This window comes from Rhinopithecus bieti, unplaced genomic scaffold, assembly GCF_001698545.2.
Source record: "Rhinopithecus bieti isolate Rb0 unplaced genomic scaffold, ASM169854v2 scaffold_2439, whole genome shotgun sequence".
NCBI lineage: Eukaryota > Metazoa > Chordata > Mammalia > Primates > Cercopithecidae > Rhinopithecus > Rhinopithecus bieti.
In genome coordinates this window covers 1,201,711-1,223,589 of record NW_016804232.1, presented here as the reverse complement: position 1 = coordinate 1,223,589, position 21,879 = coordinate 1,201,711, and the positions used below count along the sequence as shown (strand labels likewise).

At 41.3% G+C, this 21,879-nt stretch overlaps 1 protein-coding gene across 2 annotated transcripts in view; it reads right to left on the bottom strand.

Annotated features, from left to right (window-relative positions):
- Nucleotides 1-6,816: 6,816 nt before the first annotated feature.
- The window catches only part of POU6F2 (POU class 6 homeobox 2), a 500,263-nt gene continuing 485,200 nt past the window's right edge, over nt 6,817-21,879 (bottom strand). The window contains exons 9-11 of one of the 2 annotated variants that reach the window (XM_017867376.1): nt 19,945-20,113; nt 10,876-11,044; nt 6,817-7,423 (exon numbers count right to left, since the gene is read on the bottom strand). In XM_017867376.1, coding sequence (XP_017722865.1) covers nt 6,919-7,423; nt 10,876-11,044; nt 19,945-20,113 — 843 coding nt within the window. In that variant the 3' untranslated portion in view covers nt 6,817-6,918. The remainder of the gene's footprint in view (nt 7,424-10,875; nt 11,045-19,944; nt 20,114-21,879) is intronic. The other variant, XM_017867377.1, reaches the window with a different exon arrangement.

The following is a 21,879-nucleotide window of genomic DNA, read 5'->3' as shown; positions in this document are numbered from 1 at the left end:
TATCAGATACTGTAGTTTTCATTGACAGTTCAAAGACATGGCGGTATCAGTGTTTACTGTGTTTCAATGTGTACTCACCTTGGTGAATATTCTAGTTCCTAGTGTATTGAAGAACCAGCTGTATCTACCAACTCTGGGATCTTGGTGAAGACTATTAACTTTTATGATTCTTCGTTCTCATGTATAAAACAGGAATCATCACACTTTTTTGGGTTTATGTTAGGAGCGACTAAAATAATGTATATGAGAGAGCTTTGAAAACGATACAAATATGACTGTTACTCTTATTAGACAAGGAAGATGTCACATGCAAATGACAACTAGTTAAAAGAACTTATTGCCAACTACACTTATCTGTAAGCCAAGTCCACAGGCCACTCAGAGATCAACAGCTGTGATTTTTTTTTTTGTTTTAACATTTCAGAGGTGGCTAATAAACATGCAAACTTGATAAATGTTCTGATGAAGGAAGCACAATGCCTGGCACATAACTATTTGGGGGAATGGCATATAATTGAGCCTTAAAGAATGAGTAGAAATTAGATAGGTTAACAGTACTGTGGATGGACATTCCAAGCAGAGGGTATTGCATCAAAAGTAATTTGGGCATTGGAGAAATTTTAGAAAATTTGGTGTGGCAAGGACATAACCCAATGAACTGGGAATTGATGAGAGATCAGGCTAAAGAAGTAGGCAAGGACCAGGTCACAAAAGGTATTGTGTTCTGTGCTGGAGTCTGTTTCTCTTTCTGAAGGTAATGTTGGAAAGGTTTTAAACAAAAGAGAAATATATTTATACTGGCTTTCTGACTACTCTGGTGGCAAACATATGATGGGTGTAGAGGCTAGGAGGAGCATATATCACGGTGATCCAGGTGAGAGGCAGGTGGGTCTGAACTAAGTAGTGGAGGTGGGTGATGGTGACCAGCAGAGACTCAAAAGGCATTCATGAGGCAGAACTGCCAGAACTAATAGTGATTTAGGGTGTGTGTGTGTGTTGTGTTTGTGTGTGTGTGTATAAAGGGGTTGGGATGACCTCTAGACTTCTGCTTTGGGTGACTGATGGATGGAGCCATTAACAAGGATAAAGCAAATAGGAGAAAGGCCCTGAAGAGGATTAAGTGATGTTCATAATTGCTTTAAGAAAATGGAAATATTTCATATGTTTTAGAAAGGTTTTCATGCAATGCACTGAAGATCTCCTTAGGTGTCATCTTCTTCCCTTGACCACGGACTTCCTCAGTGCCTGGTAGGTAAGACAAATGGGTGTGTTTGATTGGACTCCTTTTGAGGTACAGAACAATGGATGAGGAGCTGGGACTTGTCTTTTTTAGGAGTTGGTTTTATCTATATGTTGCTTCTGAACTCTTTCCAAGCATAGATTCTTTATTAAACTCATCAACCATTGTCCTGCTACACTTGCCACTGAATATATTGTATGCATATGGTTGGTTTAGTAGACAATTGTTATTGGAACAACTTTTGGAATCATTTAAAACTGATACTTGTGGTTGTATTCTAAGCCTAGGCTGTTCCTACCCATTCATTTTCAGTTTTGAAGTCTGCCTCAGAATTGCTTTCCATCATTTTAGTTTTGAAATTTATTTTTGAAATATTATAGTATAAGAAACATGGAATTATTTCACTTTCTGGAGAAATATCACTGGTTTTTGCACAATGAATATGAGTTTCTTGAAGGCAAAGATTCTTTTTGTTTATTTCTGAGTCCTCAGCACACAGGATTTTCTGACACATGCGAAACGCTCAGCAGATATTTGTGGAATGATTAAATGTAAAGGATGGCTGTCCTTTTTAAAGAAGATGTTTTAGAGTTTCCTAGGTCAAACATATTTCATAATAATAGGCATAATCATAGGCAGGACCTTTGCTCATAATATTTGTAGACTATTAAATACGGAAGGAAAGCCATTGAAAATGACTTTATTTTTTGTCTTTTCCCCACCCATCAAGGCAGAAGTATCAGCATTTTTTTCCGCCCCTTTTAAAGTCAGGTTTGGATCTTCCTGGCCCCTTCGTGGCTCATTTATAATGTATGGTTACTCAAATTTTTGGTTTTGTTGCTAACTCCAAAGCACTTCTTATCAATCACAATATGAAGTTGATACACAGATTTTCATGTGGCATAAACAATGTTTGCTAAAGGTCACTGAAAGTATGACGATTATGATTCTAAAATTTTCTTTTTACTGATACTTTTAGCAAGATGATCCTATCTTTTGAATTAGTGATTTATATAACAACATTCACTCTCCCCTCCTACTCACACTAAACTTCAGGCGGGAACATATGCCAAATGTCCAGATTTTCCAGAACATGCCATTACAGACATTACTTAAGACTAGCAGATCACTATTCACCAACGGAACTCTCTACGACCTGACACACACCTGGGTGTTAGTTGTAGAATGTGGTGGCTCTGGGTTTTATCTGCTCATTACCATAGCTCTTTTTTTTTTGTCTTCCGGTTCTTATGTGGACTCCTCTTTCAATCCTTGTGGTCCCACAGGGTCGTCAGAGTGAGGCCCCACCCTCCCCCCACAGACAGGAATGAGCCTGTGACCATGAATTTATGTGCACCACCCCCCAGCACCAGTGCTTAGTTTAGAGAAGGGTGCATGACTCACAGTCCTAGAGTTGATGGTTAGAGAATCCATCTGAGAAGGAAACCAAGCAGCACAGGCTGATTACATCTTTGAAACCACTGAATCCAGCTGTGCTTCAGGTCTACAACGGGACTTCCCATTAAGTCAAACAACACAGTATGTTTATGTGTAGGCAAGTTTGAGTTAGATTCCTATAACTCGCAACCAAAAGAGTCCCAATGAATACAATATGTCATTTGAAAAGTTAAAATAATCATGATATTAACCAGTCTGTCTTGAACCCCTTCCTTTCCTTAACATTTGGGGTTGTAACATACACTTTTTAAAATGCTGACAACTTAAATGACATATCTGAGTGTGAGACACACTTACCCTAGAAGCTCATGTCAAACAATTATTTATTTTTTATGGTACAAATTAAAAGTGACAGATCTGAAGCTGTTAAGAAATACACAAAGTGCAGCTTTACTGACCATACAGATATTGCTCTAGATTAAGTACAGTTTTTTTTTTTAACATTAAGCAACCTGTGCAGATAAAATCAGCTTTGGTTTCAATGTCAGAGCAAGTAAGGAGCTTTTAAATATTCAGTTTGGCTTCTTGGTCACAAGTCTATCATGTCAACTTCTCATCATGATGATTTTTCCAAAGAAACCCAGTTCTGTTTCCTGCCCTCCCTCCTGCTGCCTGCTCCGGGCACAGAGAAGCAGATCTCTTTGTGGTGGCTCATAAGTGACCCCGGTGACCAGTCTAGATCACAGCACATAGGACAAAAAAAAAATCACTTTCTTAACAACAAATAAACAAATGTGCCTCACATAATTTCAAGTTGAAGACAAGCAAATCACATGACAAAAGGCTCATTACAAAATGTTATCCAAACAGATTTTACAGTCAAACATTGAAATGAAAATCAATTTCCTTTATCTCCATTTCTTTTAAGCTTGGTCATTAACTGGGTACAAGTAGAGTGCTGAGGTAAAACATTGATGAACAGTTTGTATTTCTTTTTTTTTTTTTTTTTTTTTAAATAGGAACAGTTTAGTATTGCGAGATTGTCAGCAACATTTAGCCATATCTATACAATGTGCATATACCTACAAATATTGAGCTTTGGTCCAGCGTAGAGAAACGAGCAAAGGCAATTTACGATTTCTTTTTGGTTATAGCTTGAGTTCTTTGATATGCCTCTACTTGTTTTGTTTTGTTTTTTTCTAGCTCCTTTTGCTTTTTTGTTCTCTCTTTTGTGTTGTGTGTGTATGTGTGTGTGCATCTGTGTGATGACAACATAAAAAAGCCAAAACCTTGCAAATGCAATGAAAAGTTTCAACTGTTCAAAATATTTTCTTGGTTGAAAAAGGAAGAAAATCTATAAACAAGTGTAAAATGTAATATCCACTGTCATTTTTTTCATGAAGTAATGAAGAAAATGCAGATGACAATAATTAAAAATTATGTGAGAAAAATACTGAAGCTTGAAATACAATCACATATGCCCAAAGTGACTTTTATTTTTTTGTGGGTGGCAAACCTTAACCTTCAGTTCATGGAAACATAAAAGACACTTAAACGCTATTGGCATATGAAGTTGTTTACAAGTAGACATGAGAAATGTCATCATAAAATCAAGCATTAGATGTGGTCCCAAAGACTTATGAGTTACACAGTATAATTTATATTCCTAAGAATCTGTTCAGGCACCTTTTTATGCCTTGTAGCAAAAAATTTATCTGTAAAAAATTAATATAAGAAGCATTACAACACCTTATAAATAATTTATAAAACAATACAAAATTATAAAACTATAAAAAAATCACTGCACATGAATGGTGTTACGACTGTGGGATGAATATATTTCTTTTTTGTTCCACTCTGGAAGATTACTTTTATTTTATATTTTCCCTGTCCTAGTTAGACCCTCCCAATTATAGATCTCAGAACTGAGCAGGCCTTATGTAACCGCTGCCGGCATATATTTAAATATTTAGCATCCGTCATATGTTATCTTGTTAACTTCTCTTCGCAGGGAGCTTTTCTTGATGGAATTTGGAGCAGGTCCTAGGAGAATCCAAAATCTGTTTTAATCAATAAAGTTTTGGGTTTCTGAGTTGTCCATATTTGTGCAGTTTTTGAGGTGGCGAAAGGGACTCTGTGATGTTGGCATTGAAGATCAAGTTAGCTGTGGTCCAGTTAGCATTGACTGATAAAATGGAAACACCTTTACGAGTGACTTGTTCCGCTTCCAGGATTCCTTTTAGAGTTTCTTTGCTGGTAGTCTCTTGATTGCTGCATGAATCATCGGAGGGGACAATTATACTGTAGCATTTACACAACCAGCAAAGGAGCCAACAGAAGAAACTCAAACCCCCCGGGGGGAGGGAGTGTATTAGGGGAAGGAGATGGCATTTCTACTCAGTTGGGCAACTTGAGATTGGGTTTCTCTTTTTTCTTTCACAACTTACTTCTAGATAATACATGAGCATGATTATAAATTATGCGTGAATATTTACATTTCAACAGCAAGCAAATTGACGGCTCTCTTTTGCCTGCTCCTTTAATGGAACACCGTCTGCCTGTACCTGGGTGAAAACACCAGTGGCAGGTGCCAAGTGCTCACCTGCACAGCCGTCCTCACATCCTAACATGTTCTTCTTGCTTATTAGGTTATTGCAGCCCACAGCTCTTCTAAGTTATTTTTTTAAAGGAAATAATCCTCTAGTTCTCATATTGAAGGGTATTCTGATGTGTTAGATAAGCCCCTTCTGTATGTTTTCTTTTGGTGGAAATTTCTTCAAACTTCCTTTCCCCTGAAGAACCTAGCCCCCAATTCCAGTTGTTTAAATTTGCCCGCCACTTTTCTGCTCCATTTGTATATCCCGAAGAATAATTATTCCCCCCTGAAAAAAGTCTGCCATCAATATTGGAATGAAAGAAGTAGCAGAAAAGATGAGATTAACAGGATACACGATGGCCTTTAATGATCCAGTTGCGATCACTTTCTTTTTAGCCTGTTTCTTTGTGTGTGTGTTTATGGGTGTGTGCATGCCATGTGTGTATTTGACTGAAATCTTGAGACATTTCTTTGGCTATCAGACTTCTGAGAGAAATTGCTTTGCACAGAAGCATAACATAGATGTAAGTATTGAACCAAATGTGCAGCTTATGTTTATATTACAAAATTAGTTTTGGTCAGCTCTCCATGTACGTGGCCAACAGACTGAGAAAAATCCCAAGCTCTGGTGTGGACAGTGAGCACAACTACAGCTTATGCCAGTGTTGACAGTTCATCGAGCAAAGCCCTAGTTATTTTGAGTCTCTCCTGCATTTCACTAGGATCTGAGTGGAAAAGACACCGTTCCTCCCCACTTCTGTGGCTTTCCAGCAGACCCCGGGAGCCACGCGTGAGGGAGATGGAGAAATGGAGGAAAAGAGAGAAATGTGAGCTCCATGTTCTTTTCTCAAACCCACAAGTCATAGTGAGAAAAAAGCAACAAGTGCTTTGGCACACGATCCAGGATGCCCTCCCGTCAAAAAGAAAGAAAAAGAAAAAAAACCACCCTCCCCACCCCCCACCCAAGAAAAACCCAATAGTGAGCCTCACAGAATGGCTTCAACAATGGTACCCACCCCGTGGGTGGAGACAATAGATGGGAAAGATGGGAGAAATCAGGTTTCCTATTGTTCTGTTAGTACAAATGTAAAAATTCGTAACACAACTTTACGCGCGGAGAAGCGTAGACGAACGATCGCGTTGCAATGCCATGTTTCTGACTTTGGTTAATAGGTTTCATAGTGAATCAGCACTTAGTACCTGAAGGGGTGCAGTCCTTCCTCCAGGTGGCAGGCTTGTATTCGCTTTGAACAGATCAAAGTTTTTGTTTCTTCATTGTTGGTTTTGGTTTAGGTTTTTTTTTTTTCTTTTCCTTAAAATGTGTTCACATTTTCATAATATACAGAAAAAAGTACGTGGTTATTTGGTTTGCTTTAAGTCCATTAAAAAACTGGGTTTGGGGAGACGGGTGGGGAAGGGAACTATCCTACCATATACACCTTCCATGTGGTGTATTCCTTGTTTAAAATTTTCAAAAAAATTTCTTGTTTCCTATTTGGAAAACCAACAGACATGTAGAAACCGTTCTGTCCACTTGGTAGTTTTCTTAGTCTTTTACTTACAAGGGTGATGATGGCTGGGGCTATTTTTAAATTAAATTAAAAGTCATTGTTATTGTTGTGGAGTCCCAAGCGTGGAGTTTAGTTTCTGTGAATTTTGCTTCTGATTATGGGTGGGCATCTCTTTAGGAGTTTTCTTCCAGAGAGTCTGTTAAGGGCTCCAAAGGGACTGCCGTGGCCGGCTCGTGCTGTTTTAAGCGTTTAATTGTGTTCTTCAGCGCTTGCCTCTTATTGCAGAACCAAACTCTAACTACTTCTCGGTCATAGTTCAGCTTCTCAGCAATTTCGGTCATTTCCTGCCCAGAGGGGTGTGTATTCTTCTCAAAGTGGGCATTGAGGATCTCAAGGGCCTGGGGTGTGAAGGAGGTGCGCCGCTTGCGCTTTTTGGATGGTTCACTCCCGATAAACTCGGTCAGGTTCTGCATACCTGCTCGATGGCGGGCCTCAGCCTCAGCCATCCACCGCTCAAGCACCGGCTTGATCTTCTGGGCACTTTTAGGGGTGATGTCCAGCTTTTCAAACCTGGCAGGATACAAAAGGCCAGGGTTCAGTTTGGCTGTCAGACTGCTAGCTATAGTGTTCTCTTGGGCTTCCTGTGGTAGGAAAAAGTGGCTTCTCAGGATGGTGTGTCTGGGGGGGAAAATTGAGAAAGAACAGTCTTACACTGAGTCCTCTGCCAGGGTGGGCCTCCTGCCTGCCTGCCTGACTGCCTGGCAGGGCGAATTCACTGCAGGTTAATAGCCAGCTGCAAGGTAGCCAGCCCTGCCCAAGCCAGCGCCAACCCTCCCAGCGTGCTCCATGCCAGACCATGCAAACCACACAGGCGCACAGACAGGGGGGAGGAGAAGCAGAGACAGTAGGATGCATGAGCTATCATTAACAGGCACGCAAACAACTACAGGCCTTTTCCCTATAAACTCCGAGATCTAAGCTTTTATTTCAACTGTACCAGCTCCATTTCTCCAGTCCTCAGACTCCTGAAGGCAAAAATTAACACTAGGAAGTGACATCAAAGATGACAGTTGTCACATTCTTTCATTTAAAATGATTCTCTACATGTTTTACATTTGGTTTTCTTTAAATTTCCTCCACTGACTTGGTTATAAAAATGTTATTGCTATTATCATAGTCACTGATGGCCACTGGGACTTTTTTATGGCTCTCTTTTTATCTCTCTTTTGTGTCTCATTTTGACTTCTCTCTCTTTTTCTCTCTCTGGGAACAAACAATTTTCACCATATGTAAGTTAACAACATGCCCTTTTTCCAGGTAAAACATAACCCATTGCTACTTTCCTGTTCTGGCTCAAACAGCTGGACACATTGTAATTACTATAAAACACCCCACCTCTGGGTGTGCTAAGGCCACCTCCTGCCTTCCAAGCACCATCTGGCATAATGGTGTACTTTTGCACCAGGGCACCAAGCTGTGTTTAATGTGTGATATCTGCAAACTGTACTTGAATGATATCATTTTCTGTAAATGAGGTCTTCTATGTATCAACTGCCATCAGCAATTCTTTGCTACATTGACTTTAAAAAATATGAAGTGTCTTGGACAAAATTATATAGAGTGTTTTAAGAAGTCGCCCTGGTACCAAACTCACACTTATTCTCAATGAGGTACAAAAAAAGTAGGAATTCTTTAATTCATTTGTTTGTTTATTCTAAATCCAAATTCACAACTCTCTATTATGACAGCTTTGGATACACAGAATTCTCCTCTCCCTTTTACAGTGTCCCATGCTGTTGAAAAACTTCTGACTACAGAGTGCATCTTATTACAATGGTCTGTTCTCATAGAGCTAAACTGAGCCTGTGTTACTCAGAATATGTTTTGTAAGGATGCTTGCAAAAGTGCAGAAAAGGATAGGCTTTCTTTATGTGCCACAATCTTATTTTTGGCGGCATATTTTAGATCTCTTATAATGTGATAAGCAGCACAAACAGAATCAAATTTTAATGCAATTTCCATAGCATTCCCTTCCACATAGAACTCAAGGGTTATTTGTTTATTTTTGAAAAACCCAGCTTCCAGTACTGGTCAAGGAGGGAAGGAGTACATTTGCTTTCAATACAGAGTGAACTGATCATTTAATGTTATTTAATGAACTTGTCCTTTAGGGCAAGCTCCTCAAAAGCTCTCATTGTTGTGCTAATTTGCCACATACCACATTTTGCCATCGTTTGCCATAAAATCCCCAAAGCTTAAATATTTGATTGCGTGACAACGTGCTTTACAGTGTCAAGGCACCAGGGGACAGAGGTTGTGATAGGGCTGATCAGTGTATTGCTAATGCTTTTTTCTCTGTGCCTCTGATAAGGAGGGATTTAAAGCAGCTCCTAGGAGTCACTGCAGCTAATGAGGGACAAGCGATGCCTGAGTGTGCAGGCTCCAAAGCAGGTTCCTCAGAACCCTTTGAATTCACTTAAACTGTTCCAATATAAGATCTCGGTCTTTCTTTCTTTTCTTGGTAGATAGCTCCTAAAACGATCTCACTGAAGTACTGGAAGCTAGAGAAAGGCCCAAAAGTCAAGGCATCAGACACGTTCTGTTATACTAGGAATTCCCAAAGTCTCCACATTTCAGCCACAGCTTTTTTGACCTCTCTCTGGGGCAGACTTTAGAAATCAACATACTTGATTGGGAATGCCCAAGAAGTGCTAAGTGCATGAGTTAAACATTAGCTAGCACTTATATCAGTAAAAGGAAATCACGTTTTAGGACTAAAAATAAGCTAAACAGGAATTTAGCACCAATAGAAAATTGGCAACAACTAAAAAACCTGTGGCTGCTTTTATCCCAAGGCTGTCAAGATGAAACAAAATTAATGTTTCCCAACAGGGAGCAATGGTATTCATATCATGGATGCTGCTTGTTAGTGTTGATGCTTCTGTACATGTTGTTTGGAATAACATATACAAGCCTTGAAACAAATTTCCCAGCAGTAGTATCCTTGTATAGACTGAATAAAGGTTATTTTCTACAGGGAGGTATCTTATAAGAAAAAACAGTAGGGGAGGCCATAGAAGTGAGAGGATCCTATGGTGCTTTTTGTATTTAACAACAATCAATGGGTTTTATGGAAAATCATTGAGCAAAATGTGAGCTGCAAGCTACTACCCCATACTGATGTTATTTATAACCTTAGTCTTAAACTGCAGGAAAAGTACACTTCCGTCCTTTGGGGAATACATTAAAAGTATAAAGAGCAGATAAAAAGACAGCATTTCATGGATCACCAAGAACAAAATCCACTTAAATGAGTTTAGAGTTGGTTTCTTGGCTTTTCCTGATGGAGGAGGACTCATAAGGTATTGCCCAAGAGGAAAAAGCTCTTACCGAAGTGCCTTTGTTACCTCATGCATAAACATGGGATTAGTGCAACACACACATGCATGCACGGGGCCTGCTTCTGACCACTTAACCCGGATCAACTTGAACACAACCAAGGCCGGATTCTGTTATTCATTTACTTAATTTGGGGGAAATGAGCAAGGTTAGGCCAGATTCTCACTGCCCTTTTCTGAGCCATTTAAAGCAGCCGCTTCTTCTTTTATTTTATTTTTTATTTCTTATAAACGTGCTTTTAAAGCTGTTTCTGGGAAGGCAAGTTAAAACCTTCAAGGTCACAAGATAGTTAATTTTCTTTTTTAAATGTGTGTTTTCTTGGAAAATCCTGATAGCCATCTCTGGGCAGAAATAGCGAAGGCGTTAACACAAATGGCAGCTTTACAACATTTGCTCAGAATACCTATGTACGGACAAAGTCGGTGGCTCTCAGCTGCATAGGAGTGTGGGCCCAGGAGGAAGGCCCCTGACCCCGGGGTAGCGTATTTCCAATGAGACTGCCTTGGAAGTTCTTGGTGAGTTGACAGGAGTTATAAAGCCAGGACCCCCAAATTTGCTTCAGCAGCATCGTTTGCATCAAGATCACCAATCCCAACATATAGCTGCCCCCAAACTTTGTTCCCACTCTCTGCCCCTCCAGCTTTGCCCACCCGACGAAGAAAAGCTGAACCATGAGGACAAATGAGGCCCAGGCCGGCCAGAAGAGGTGACAGCATGCAGGCGCGGGTTACCTGCAGATGGCTGACTGGCTGTACGCGGGCCCCTCTGTAGCACTGAGAGCCTGTCCCACCTGAGTCTGGGTCAGGCCAAGGGACAGGCGCCGGATTTTAAAAGCTTTGGCAAATTCTCGGATCTCCTCCAGATTAACCCCATCCACCTCACCCGCTGCCGTTTGAGGATCTGTGGAGATGTTTTTAAAAATAGGATCAATACGTCAACACACAGCCGAGCAATATCTGTTTATTACGGTTTATAAGAAAGTGGCTCTCTTTAGCAGCAGAGCAGTGAGGAAACCAACCTCAGAGAATGTTCTCTTTGTCTCCCAGGTGAGACACCCAAGACTCCATCCTCAATTTATTACACCTCCACAAATCATCCTTCGAGATGTTTCTGTCCCAGACAAAGCCACAGCTTGTTCACACTGCCACTTCCCCAATGCCCCAGCATGTTCCTTAGGGCTTAACAAATAACAACCAGCACTGGGAGGCACCTGCTATGGGGATGCGACTCCATTTTGCCCATAAATATGTTCAAATATTGTGCAAAAATATGAAAAGGGAAAGGTTTCCATTTGAAATGTTTTAATTAGCATATTTAATGCTAAAAATTACTCTTGAAGAAAATAGTATTTTGTATTTTTCCTTCACCTGATCGCCAAAGCAGCCAGGCTAACAGCTAGGCTAACAGATGATAATATTGCCTAATTTCTTACGTTCACATTAGTCCCTCAGAAGAGCATGCTTATGAAACTGGGAGAATAATATTGTCTTTTTCCCCCCATAGCAGTTTACTGACACAGACGCCTTTGTCCCCTGAAAGGGCACGTAATAAAAAATGCCTACCACAGGAAAGCTCCTTTGGTGCTGGATAACGCGGTCAATTTAGGACTTATCAAGGGAAATGACACAACAGCTGGAGAATGAAACTTTCCGCCCCTGGCTACTCATCCCTGGATAAATGAAAGCATACACCAAGCTGGAGACAGCATGGGTTGGGGATGGTGGAAGATTTCAAAGTGCTACTCAATCCTGCCTGTAGCGAAGTCATTCTCCCTGTGAGCTGACTCTATTGTTCTTCACCTCATTCTTCCGACTTATGTGAAAAGTTTTTCTCTCCCTTTTTCTGCACAATAACCTATCAATTTCAGTAAATCTGAGTACTTGTCCAAGGACTGTGGCAGACTATATTACTCTTCTGGGCTGAGAACTATGGAAACGCTAGTTATCGTGACACAAAACAAAAAATACCCCACAAAACCAGAACATTTTCGTGCCAAACGCCCATTTTCAAGGACTTTTAAATAAAGATGTTAATATCTGTGGGGAGCTTGGAGCTTCATGTACAGATTTTCTTATTACTGGGGAGGGATCTTCTCCAGCCTAAGGAAAATGGACTCTGTCAACAGAATCAGCAAAACAGGTATAGTTTGTCTTTTAATCGTCACATTAAAACAACAACAAAAAAAGTCCTGTAGAATGTCATTACTCATAATTTTGTTGTAGAAAGATTGAAAAGTGGTACAACTCCTGCAATGGGTCTAAGTATTTTTGAAAAGTAACTTCTGGGAGTCTGAGTGGGGGGAGGGGCAATATCAGAAACAGTTCAGCCTCTATGGAGTTTACAGTCTATAGGGGACTGGCACACAATGCTAATGCATAAGAAACAATTAGAGAAAAATATCAGGCAGAGTATAATCGAGAACTAATGGTATGACATCCACACCGGGTGTGCAGACACAGGAGAGAGGAGAGGAGGGAGGATTCATCTAGGTCTTCCCCAGTGGGCAGCTTTCAGAGAATGGAGGAGTCATATAATCTGGTCAGCGGTTGACAGCGTGCACACAGGCAGCAAGGCAGGGAGGAGCAAGGCACCGTGAGGACCTGTAAGGTTTGTAGGGTGAAGCAGCAGTTCGTGCTAGAAGTGAATATTTCAGTGTAGCACAATAAGAATCTATGAGCATGGGCGGGGCAGGGGTGGGCAGTGACTATAAAACTGGTTTGCCTGTTAAGATGAATAGAAATCCTGTTTTTTCTCCCAAAACTACTCCCAGAAGGCAGGCAGTCCTCAGCTAATGAGATTGGTTTGGGTCGTCCCTAGTGGAGGCTGCGCTCTGGATCCCAAACCCCACGAGCACATCAGCCTGGAGCTGCTTCCGGGCTCGCTAAGGATTGTGGAAGCTCACTTCGGCAGTCACCGTCTCGAGCCCGTTTTTCCTTTCCCTGTGAAAAAATTCCCTAGAGCAAAAGTTGCACATGAGCAGCGTGCAAATAAAATCCAGCTTTCCTAGTGTTTACATTAAAAAAATTACTTGTTAACATGTAAACATTTATTTCTAAAGGAAAATCTTCATTTTCCAAATTCTTCTGAAATGTTAGAAGATTTGACTGCCCCGGATGTACATTTGCACTTGGTAATGTCCAGTGGGCTACAGCTGATTCTGGCTGCTCCTTCAGCTCCTCCTCGTGTTCACACCACCCAGCCTCCAACCTGCTCCTTGCTCAGCCCGTTTTGTGACCCTGCGTTAGAGCATGCATTCCCAATGAGGCTGATATTGGTTCTGAGGGGGAGGCAGAAAAAGTCTTAGTACAATGGCGTGGTCCCCCAAAGGGCCATAGTACATCAATAGAGCAGATGTGCAATATATCTGTGGTATTAAAATGTTATGGACGGGTGGGGTGGGGAGGAAGGAGGGCAATTAAGATTAACAAACAAACAAAACAAAACACCTAAAAATGCTCCTTGCAGGGGGAGTGGGGTGATAATAAAATAATAGCTGAGAGCTGGGCGCAGTGGCTCACGCCCCTAATCCCAGCACTTTGGGAGGCCGAGGCAGGCAGTTCACGAGGTCAGGAGATCAAGACCATCCTGGCTAACACAGTGAAACCCTGTCTCTACTAAAAAATACAAAAAATTAGCCTGGCATGGTGGCGGGCGCCTGTAGTCCCTGCTATTCGGGAGGCTGAGGCAGGAGAATGGCGTGAACTGGGGAGGCAGAGCTTGCAGTGAGCCGAGATCGTGTCACTGCATTCCAACCTGGGAGACAGCGAGACTCTGTCTCAAAAAAAAAAAAAAAAAAGCTGAGAAACCCTGGTTTACAGAAGAGAGTACAGAATGGTACAGTGAGAGAGGGATCTGGCCTCTCTGAGAGAGGGAAGAAGGGTTTGGCAGTCTTGCAAGGGTGTGAGCATGGAGGTTTGAAACTGAAAAAATGGAAAGCTGGAGACATTCCATGTAACAATATCACTTTTAGGACTGTGATTTTCTTAATTTGGCAGGTATAAGAGTCACCGGTTTGGGTCCAGGGATGTGCATTTTTAACAAGTAACATAAGCAATTCTGATGCAGGGGATCTGCTGACAACTACAGAAAGAAATCTTTCTTTGTGGCCCTGGCTCGACCAAGTCTGGGTGTGGTGCCCTCTGTGTGCCATTGTCTCTACTGATTCTTTACCATTATTCAGCTTCACTACACAGAAAACTTGCTCTCTTACCTGTATAGGACTGATGGGCCAGACAGGTCTGTTGAGCGGGGGCTCCGGAGCAGCCATCCCACCCTGGCCCTTTCCTTACCCCACTCTCACTACATATGGCAAGTGGTCAAGATCTGGGAATCAGTGGGCTGGGAAAGTAAAATTTTTGCCTTTATTAGCCCCATCTGTAGCTCAGCTAAATTCAGTTGAATTAACCAGTATGCGAGGGGCAGGTCTTTAATCTGGAAGGGTTTCCATGGTCTACTCCAGTCCCAGGGCCTGTGTTGCAACCAGACAGTGGCACAGGATTGGGCAGGCTTATGACTTGGGCTGACATTTCATGTAAATGTGTCCTCTCATCTTTCTTCCCTTCCCCTGCTGTCTCTATTGTTTATATGTCCTTACTAGTTCCTTGAGACTATCAACTGAATCTGTGTGTGTGATCGTGCAGGCTGCTTTTTGTGAGATCACTGACAATAACCAGAGTTGAAAAGGAAGCTATGGACTTTTAGCCTGTGTGCATTGATGGTGTTGTGTGGATTATCAAACTTTCACTTTAAAGCTCAGAGGGATGGGAGCCTGGGCTACTGAGCCCAGTATCTTCCATGAGGCCCCCAAGAAAGAGTTATTCCACCAGGAAGTTGAATTCCTTCTTCTTCCTCTGACAGTTTCCACTCTTGTATTTTCTCCTGGTTCTACTTAGATCCGTGATAAAATAGAAATTCTTATGAAATTTAAACAGGGTGATGGTCTATTGGACAAAGTAGCATCTCTCTGCAAAATTTGTTGATTGCTGGAGGTGAACACTCAGATTTCTTTATATTAGTGTTCTTATCCATAAAACTCAGATGGCAAAATGTTATTGTTATCGTTTTGCTCCATGGGTTCTGAGACTACAAAAATCTTCCCATTCAAAAAAGGAGTCCACTTCTAGATAAATATTAGCTTTACCCTGATTACTACATGTGGGACTTGTCTTCACATTTTGGAAGAATTCATTAGATGGTGTCTGTAAGATGTTATGAATTCATCAAAAGACTAATGCTCCTTTTTTAATCCCAAAGTTTCTGTCTTAAACTCTTGAGGTTATTTCACTGTGAGAATAGTTTCCCTTCCTTAAGGAATATATACTTTTTGGCTTGAAAAGGGGAAATAAGAGGTTACTGTGATAAACAGAGTCCTCCCTGGAATGCTACCTCAGCTCAGAATTTCACATTCTGTCCTGGGATAGGTCAATCTGGCTTTCTGTCATCTATTCTCCTGGCTCTGGGGAGGTTGGGTTCATTTTAAGGATGAATCTCAAGGCCACCTTGATGGGAACTTCAGGTAAAATCCTCAGATCTCTCACAAGGTGGATCCAGCACTTTTAACCAGCTCTAGGGAAACTCAATCTGGGGCTTCTTTGGAGGGCGGAGGAAGTGGCATCTTTTATAGAAGTTTGCTCCAGATTACATGAGCCTGATATATTAAAGACAGGGCCAGAAAATAATAGCAATGATGGCCAGGGTCCACCCTGAGACTGACCCTTTGGTCAACTTATAGAGGAATTAACTGGCCTGGGGACTTAGGCTAATATGGCATTGAAAATTGGCAGTGACCCATAAATATAATGATGATGTTTCCAAAATCAAGCCTGGGATGCATGAACTGAAAGTAAAAAAGATTTTTATGCAAACTGCATGAAAACAAACCTGCTTTGTAGAATCTGGTTGCATGGTCACCGGGCCCATACTGAATTGAGTGCTCAGGATGCATCAGTCAGGACAGAGTTTTGCTTTATTTTTTATTATTATTATTTTTTAATTTAGCTCCTTCCCACTCTTAGCCCGGGCGTCAGTGTAAGGTGCTGTTAAATGGGTTGAATAGTTACCATGCATCAACATCATCTTTCCATGATTCCTGATTTGTAGGATTGTTATGAGAATAATATATACCTTTAAAGAAGCTTCTAAAGGTATGAATTAATTAATTAACTATCTTATGTAAATAGCTGTCTGCTTTTTAGTGCTAGTCTCACAGCAAATAATGGGCATATTTACCACATATTTCTGAGAAATAGGAAGCCATTTGGGAGTTTGCAATGTAATTTGGGAGAACTGTCCTTTTGCAATATGGTGACCTCTTTGGGATGTAGAAAATGGCATGGATTGTGAATCAGGGTGTTTCGCTGTGCTATATGCTATGGGCATGCAACTTTAAGTTCACTTTATAGTTTTGTTTTTTTCTGGAACTAACTATAAGTCATTTGCTGTCTAAGGATCAAGCTTAGGTGTTGAGAAAATGTATACTGGAAAAAAATCCAGCAAGCAATCAAAACCCTAAATCTACCTATTTCTAAACAGTGCACTGTAAATCTTAAACCTGATTGGGACATTTGTCAAGTCACTTGTTTGACTCTTCTTCTGACTTTCTAAAACCCTGCTTATAAAACTGTATCCACCTCTGATGATTATGGAGACTGAGCAAGGTTTAACACAAGGCAAGGTGCTAGAAATAAGTACTGTGCAGATTTTCCAATAAATATGCATGTTTGGTAGTTCTGAGCCCAGATGTGCTGTCCTTTGCATATGAACATCTTGTATCATTACTAAGGTATTAACTCAACATTCTCTTGCTTGCAGTGGGCAAAGCTTTTGTATGATTCACCTATTCTAGCTCATCTGGCATATGGCAGGTTAGCCAATGACAGTCTTTGACAATGACATGGAGGACTCATTGGTCATGGTTTTGACCAAAGTTTTGGTGATATTGTGATGTAATAAGATATATATATATCTGACACGGAGTTCCTAAATCCTTTGGAATGCCCTAGATGATAGGAGCATCTTTTGTTCTAATGAGGTGATTCTTAGGGGCTCCTGGATAGCTTCATGATAATGGCAGGTCATCAGAAAGACAAAGCCATGATTAGAAGCTTGAAGCTTTTAGCCCCACCTCGACTCTTTAGGGAGAGAAGAGGGGCTGGAGACTGAGTTAATAATCAATTATGTCTATATGATGCAGCTGCCACAAAAATCACTAAGGTATGGAATTCGCAGAGCTTCCAAGTTGGTGAAAACATCCACATTCTGAGAGAGTGGTGCACTCCAACTCTACAGGGGCAGAAATTCCTGCATTTGGAATCCTTCCAGACCTCACCCTGTGTACCTCTTCATCTAGCTGTTCATATGTATTCTTTATAATATCCTTTATAGTAAACCAGCAGATGTATTTCTCTGTGTCCTGTGAGCCATCATAGCAAATTATGGAACCAGAGGGTTATGATCCATGTACTATTCATTCTGTGGTTGGGTTTTGAGACAGAAGGGAATTAACTAAACAACACGCTCAAAATTTGTGGCAACTCTAAGTCCAGCAGTGGGTTAGGGCATAATGTGACCCTAGTGGTACTGTTAGACTCTCTTGGCCTGCAGAGACAACTGTGGAGCTAGCTTGGTGTCATTCAGGCTCTGCATAGGGTTTGAAGTTACCGGCTTCAATTGCATGTGGTAAAAGAGTCTCTCTTTCCCAAGTCTATATATTTTATACCAAGGATATGTAATATGGTTCACTCATCATAAACCTAGAACTTGTATGTCCCACTGGCTACTGTGCAGTGGAAGTTCCATCTGGCCCATTCAAATATCTCTGTTATTGATTTCTGAAAAAGACTAATCCTTCACTGCCCAGCTGTGACAAGGGACTAGAGAGAACCTAGTTCCATCCATCTGACTGTCTGCTGTCTGCCCATCCACTCATTCATCTTTCTGTCCATCTTACACATATTAACTATTTACCTTGTGTGAAACATTTTATTAGTAGGAGGTTGTTTGTACTTCTTTTCCATATTTAACTTATTTCTTCTCTGTTAAAAGCTAAACTTTGGTTCCTTTTCTTTCAGGACCAAAGCTTAACAACCTATCCTAAATTTATGACCTTGCTGCCATTTAGAAATGGAGTATTTTGCAAAAACTTATACGGAATATTGAATTGTAACAAAGTTTGACTCTTTTCCCTAGGATTTTTTTTTTAATTAGGGGAAATCTGACTATAATTAAATTTGTTTTATCCTTAACTTTATGCAAGTCAGACTAGAGTTTCTGGAGAGGGCTGTATATCTAAACAACCTAAAATACAGTTGATGGAAAATGGTATGTATCCTGAAACTCTGGTGTTGACCCATCTTTAAGATCAACAGCATCCAGGTTAGTCTGGTGAAGTACCTGGACATATTTTCTTTTTTTGAGATGGAGTTTTGCTCTTGTTGCCCAGGCCGGAGTGCAATGGCGCGATCTCGGCTCACTGCAACCTCCGCCTCCCGGATTCAAGCGATTCTCTTGTCTCAGTGTCCCAAGTAGCTGGGATTGCAGGTGCATGCCGCCATGCCCGGCTAATTTTTGTATTTTTAGTAGAAACCCAGTTTCATCATATTGGTCAGGCCGGTCTTGAACTCCTAACCTCACATGATCTGCCCGCCTTGGCCTCCCAAAGTGCTGGGGTTACAGGCATGAGCCACTGTGCCCGGCCTACCCAGGCATTTTCACATCTTTCCATAATGCCTCATTCTGTTTTCTTCCCCACCCACAAGCATCTTTCTTGCCTGAATTATCAGTATAATTGAATATAGACATACATGTATGTAATTCTTTTTCTTTTTTGAGGAGAATTACTTGTCGGGGAGGTCATGGCAACCCTCCATTTTGCTTTAAGATTTGCCCCATGATATGTAAGATCCTGTTCCTGTTATGACAGGTCATTCATGACACTTGACCAAACACAGATCCTCACATGTCCTCATTTTATGGCACAGATGCCTATGCAGGCATCCATAGCTGCTGGATTTTTGGTCCCTGGTGAATTGCAATCTGTGCACATGTTCCACAGTTTTATAGATAAGTAAAAGCTACATTAATGGTGACTGACATTAAATCAGACCATTATCCCATCCATCTTAACATGCTGTTATTTGCATGTGATAAATGTACTACCTATCCCTAGGGCCAAATACCATTCTAATAACTATATATATACATATACAGGCTATTTAGGGAGGCAGACTTGCAGGCTTATCCTATTTTATGAATGGTTGTTCAGAGATTTCTCATGAGATTCTGGCCCATGCAGTTTCCCCCACATGCCACTTGAGGTGGCTTATTGTACGCACACACCCACCCGCCCACAGGCATGCTCTCTTTTATTTCCTCTGACACCTACAAATAGAACGGCAGGGGACTTCAAACACACAGAAAAGCAGCTTGACCTGCCAACTGAGTGCCTGTTGTTGGTTATTTCAGTTGTGAGCTATGTGGCTCATGCCCTGAAAGCTGATCAGTTGCTACCTTCTGAAGTGGCAGGACTGACTCAGCACATCAGCAGCCACTTAAGATGGAACCCGGTCCTTGATAGCCACTAATCCAGGGAGTGTGCTTTGGGGGCCTGCTTCCCCAGGGAACCATCTGGTCCTGGGGACGGACTTCATCTCAGTATTGACCTAGCAGTGCCAGGAAATTCCTCTGCAGCGTTGAGAGAAAGAGAGAGCAAGAGAGAGTGAGAGAGAGACAAGAAGGAAGACATTGCAAATAGGCAACAAGAAGGCCACCGTGATTTAAACCGAGCCAGAAAGGATACTTACTGCTGACTAACTGGCCCACGCTCAAAGCTGAAGAAGAGGAGGATGAGGAGGAAGAAGAGGAAGCCTGCCGGATGGGACTTTGAGACATGGATGCTTGGCTGTGAGCCAGGTGCAGAAGGTTGCCTTGGGAGGCTGCTTGACCCACTGACGTCTGGGAGGGTTGGTGGAGCTACATGAGGGGATGTAAAAAAAAATACACAAATGAATGAAAAATTAGGGGGAAAACGCCTGGGAACAGAAGTTTCATCTGGGGGTGAATCATTTTATTTCCAAGAATACATACTTCTCAGGAAGAGTGCACACACTACACAGTAGGCAGGCATTTTTTTTTTTTTGTAGAGTACATATTGCCACTTGCTTGACAGGCATTTTATTAGTAATTCTAAATATATTATTAATTCCCTACTTGGCTTGTTAGAGCACCCAATTTTCTACATTTCTCAACCCTGGCATGTGGGTGGACCTTTCTGTCTATTCATACAATTACAGCACACTTGACAGGCTTCTCAAATAAATATAGATAAAATATAACACCATCAACTCAGATTGGGAAAGTAAAACTTAAAGGTGTGGCTGTGCCCCACCATTTTATCCTATGTAACTGGTATTTTTAGAAAACTTCCAATGTAGGCTGAGTGTGTGTGGGAACTTCCTCCTCTTACAGACTCTAGAGTCTGGATGGGTTTCTGTGTTGATAAAATGCTCTCTGATATCCTAAGGAAAATTCAGAGAGAAGATGGGGAGTCAGGACAAAAATTTCCAGTAGGATTTGTAGCTCTCAGTTGTTACTTTCTTACTCTGTGCCAGCCACTGTATTAAGACATTGACTAATTTTCCTATCAGCCTGTGGTGTGGGTACTATTTCCATCCCTCTCTCACAAACAGGGAAGCCGAGGCACAGAGAAGCTAAAGGATTTTACAGGTTCAACCAGCAAGTGCAGAGGAGCTGGTCTCTGGACACATGAAGTCTGACCCTGGGACCTGGGCTCTTAGTCACGATGCCACAAGGAAGAATTAATTTAATTTTAAAAATTGTGTGTGTGGTAAGGAAGGCTGTCTTTATATCCATTTATTCATGATTCCTCTACAGGTTATCAAAGGACTGTTGTTCTGAGAGATGAGAGGAGCTCAGCTGAGGAGAGAAAGGAGAGAGGGGAGGGAAATGCTTGCAGGTTCTAGGTCTACTTGGAGGCCCAGGAGGGATGTCTCTCTATCATTTTTTTTTCTCCTGGAAAGCTGCCATAAGGGCAGGCCAGGACCCCAAGGAGGTAGACAATGAGCCTCAGCATTAGCCACCTTTGTTGATTGGATGTAGCATTTTTTGGTTTGCAAAGTGCTTTCATATCCATCTTCATTCTCACAGAGGTGTAGCAAGGCTTTTGTAAAAAGGAATCAGCCTGCGAGTAGAATTAGGTCAGGACCTGAACTTAGGTGGGAGAGACAGCTACCCCCAAAACAGGCACCAATCTGAGAAGGTCTACTACCTTGTTAGCACCTAAGAGCCAGCCTGGGGTGTTCCAACTTCATATTTGTCACTGCTTTCCCAATGTGTGTGTGTTCATTTTTTCATTCAACTTTATTCAGATGTAATTTACACATAATGAAATAAATCCATTTTAAACACAAAGTTTGATGAGTTTTGTCAAATGTGTACACATGTGAAACCACCACCACAATCAAGTTATAGAACCTTCTAATCATTCCACAGTGCTCCCTCCTCTCCTTTGTCATCAATTTCCCCTCAACTCCCTGCCCTAGACAGCCACTACCCTGGTTTCTGTCACTCTAGATTCATTTGTCTGAGTCCAGAAATGGAATCGTACAGTACGTACTCTTTTTGTATCTGGCTTCTTTTGCTTGGCATACTGTTTTTGAGATTCATTCATTTTGTTGCATGCCTTGGTAGTTCAGTTTTTTTTTATTGCTGAATAGTAT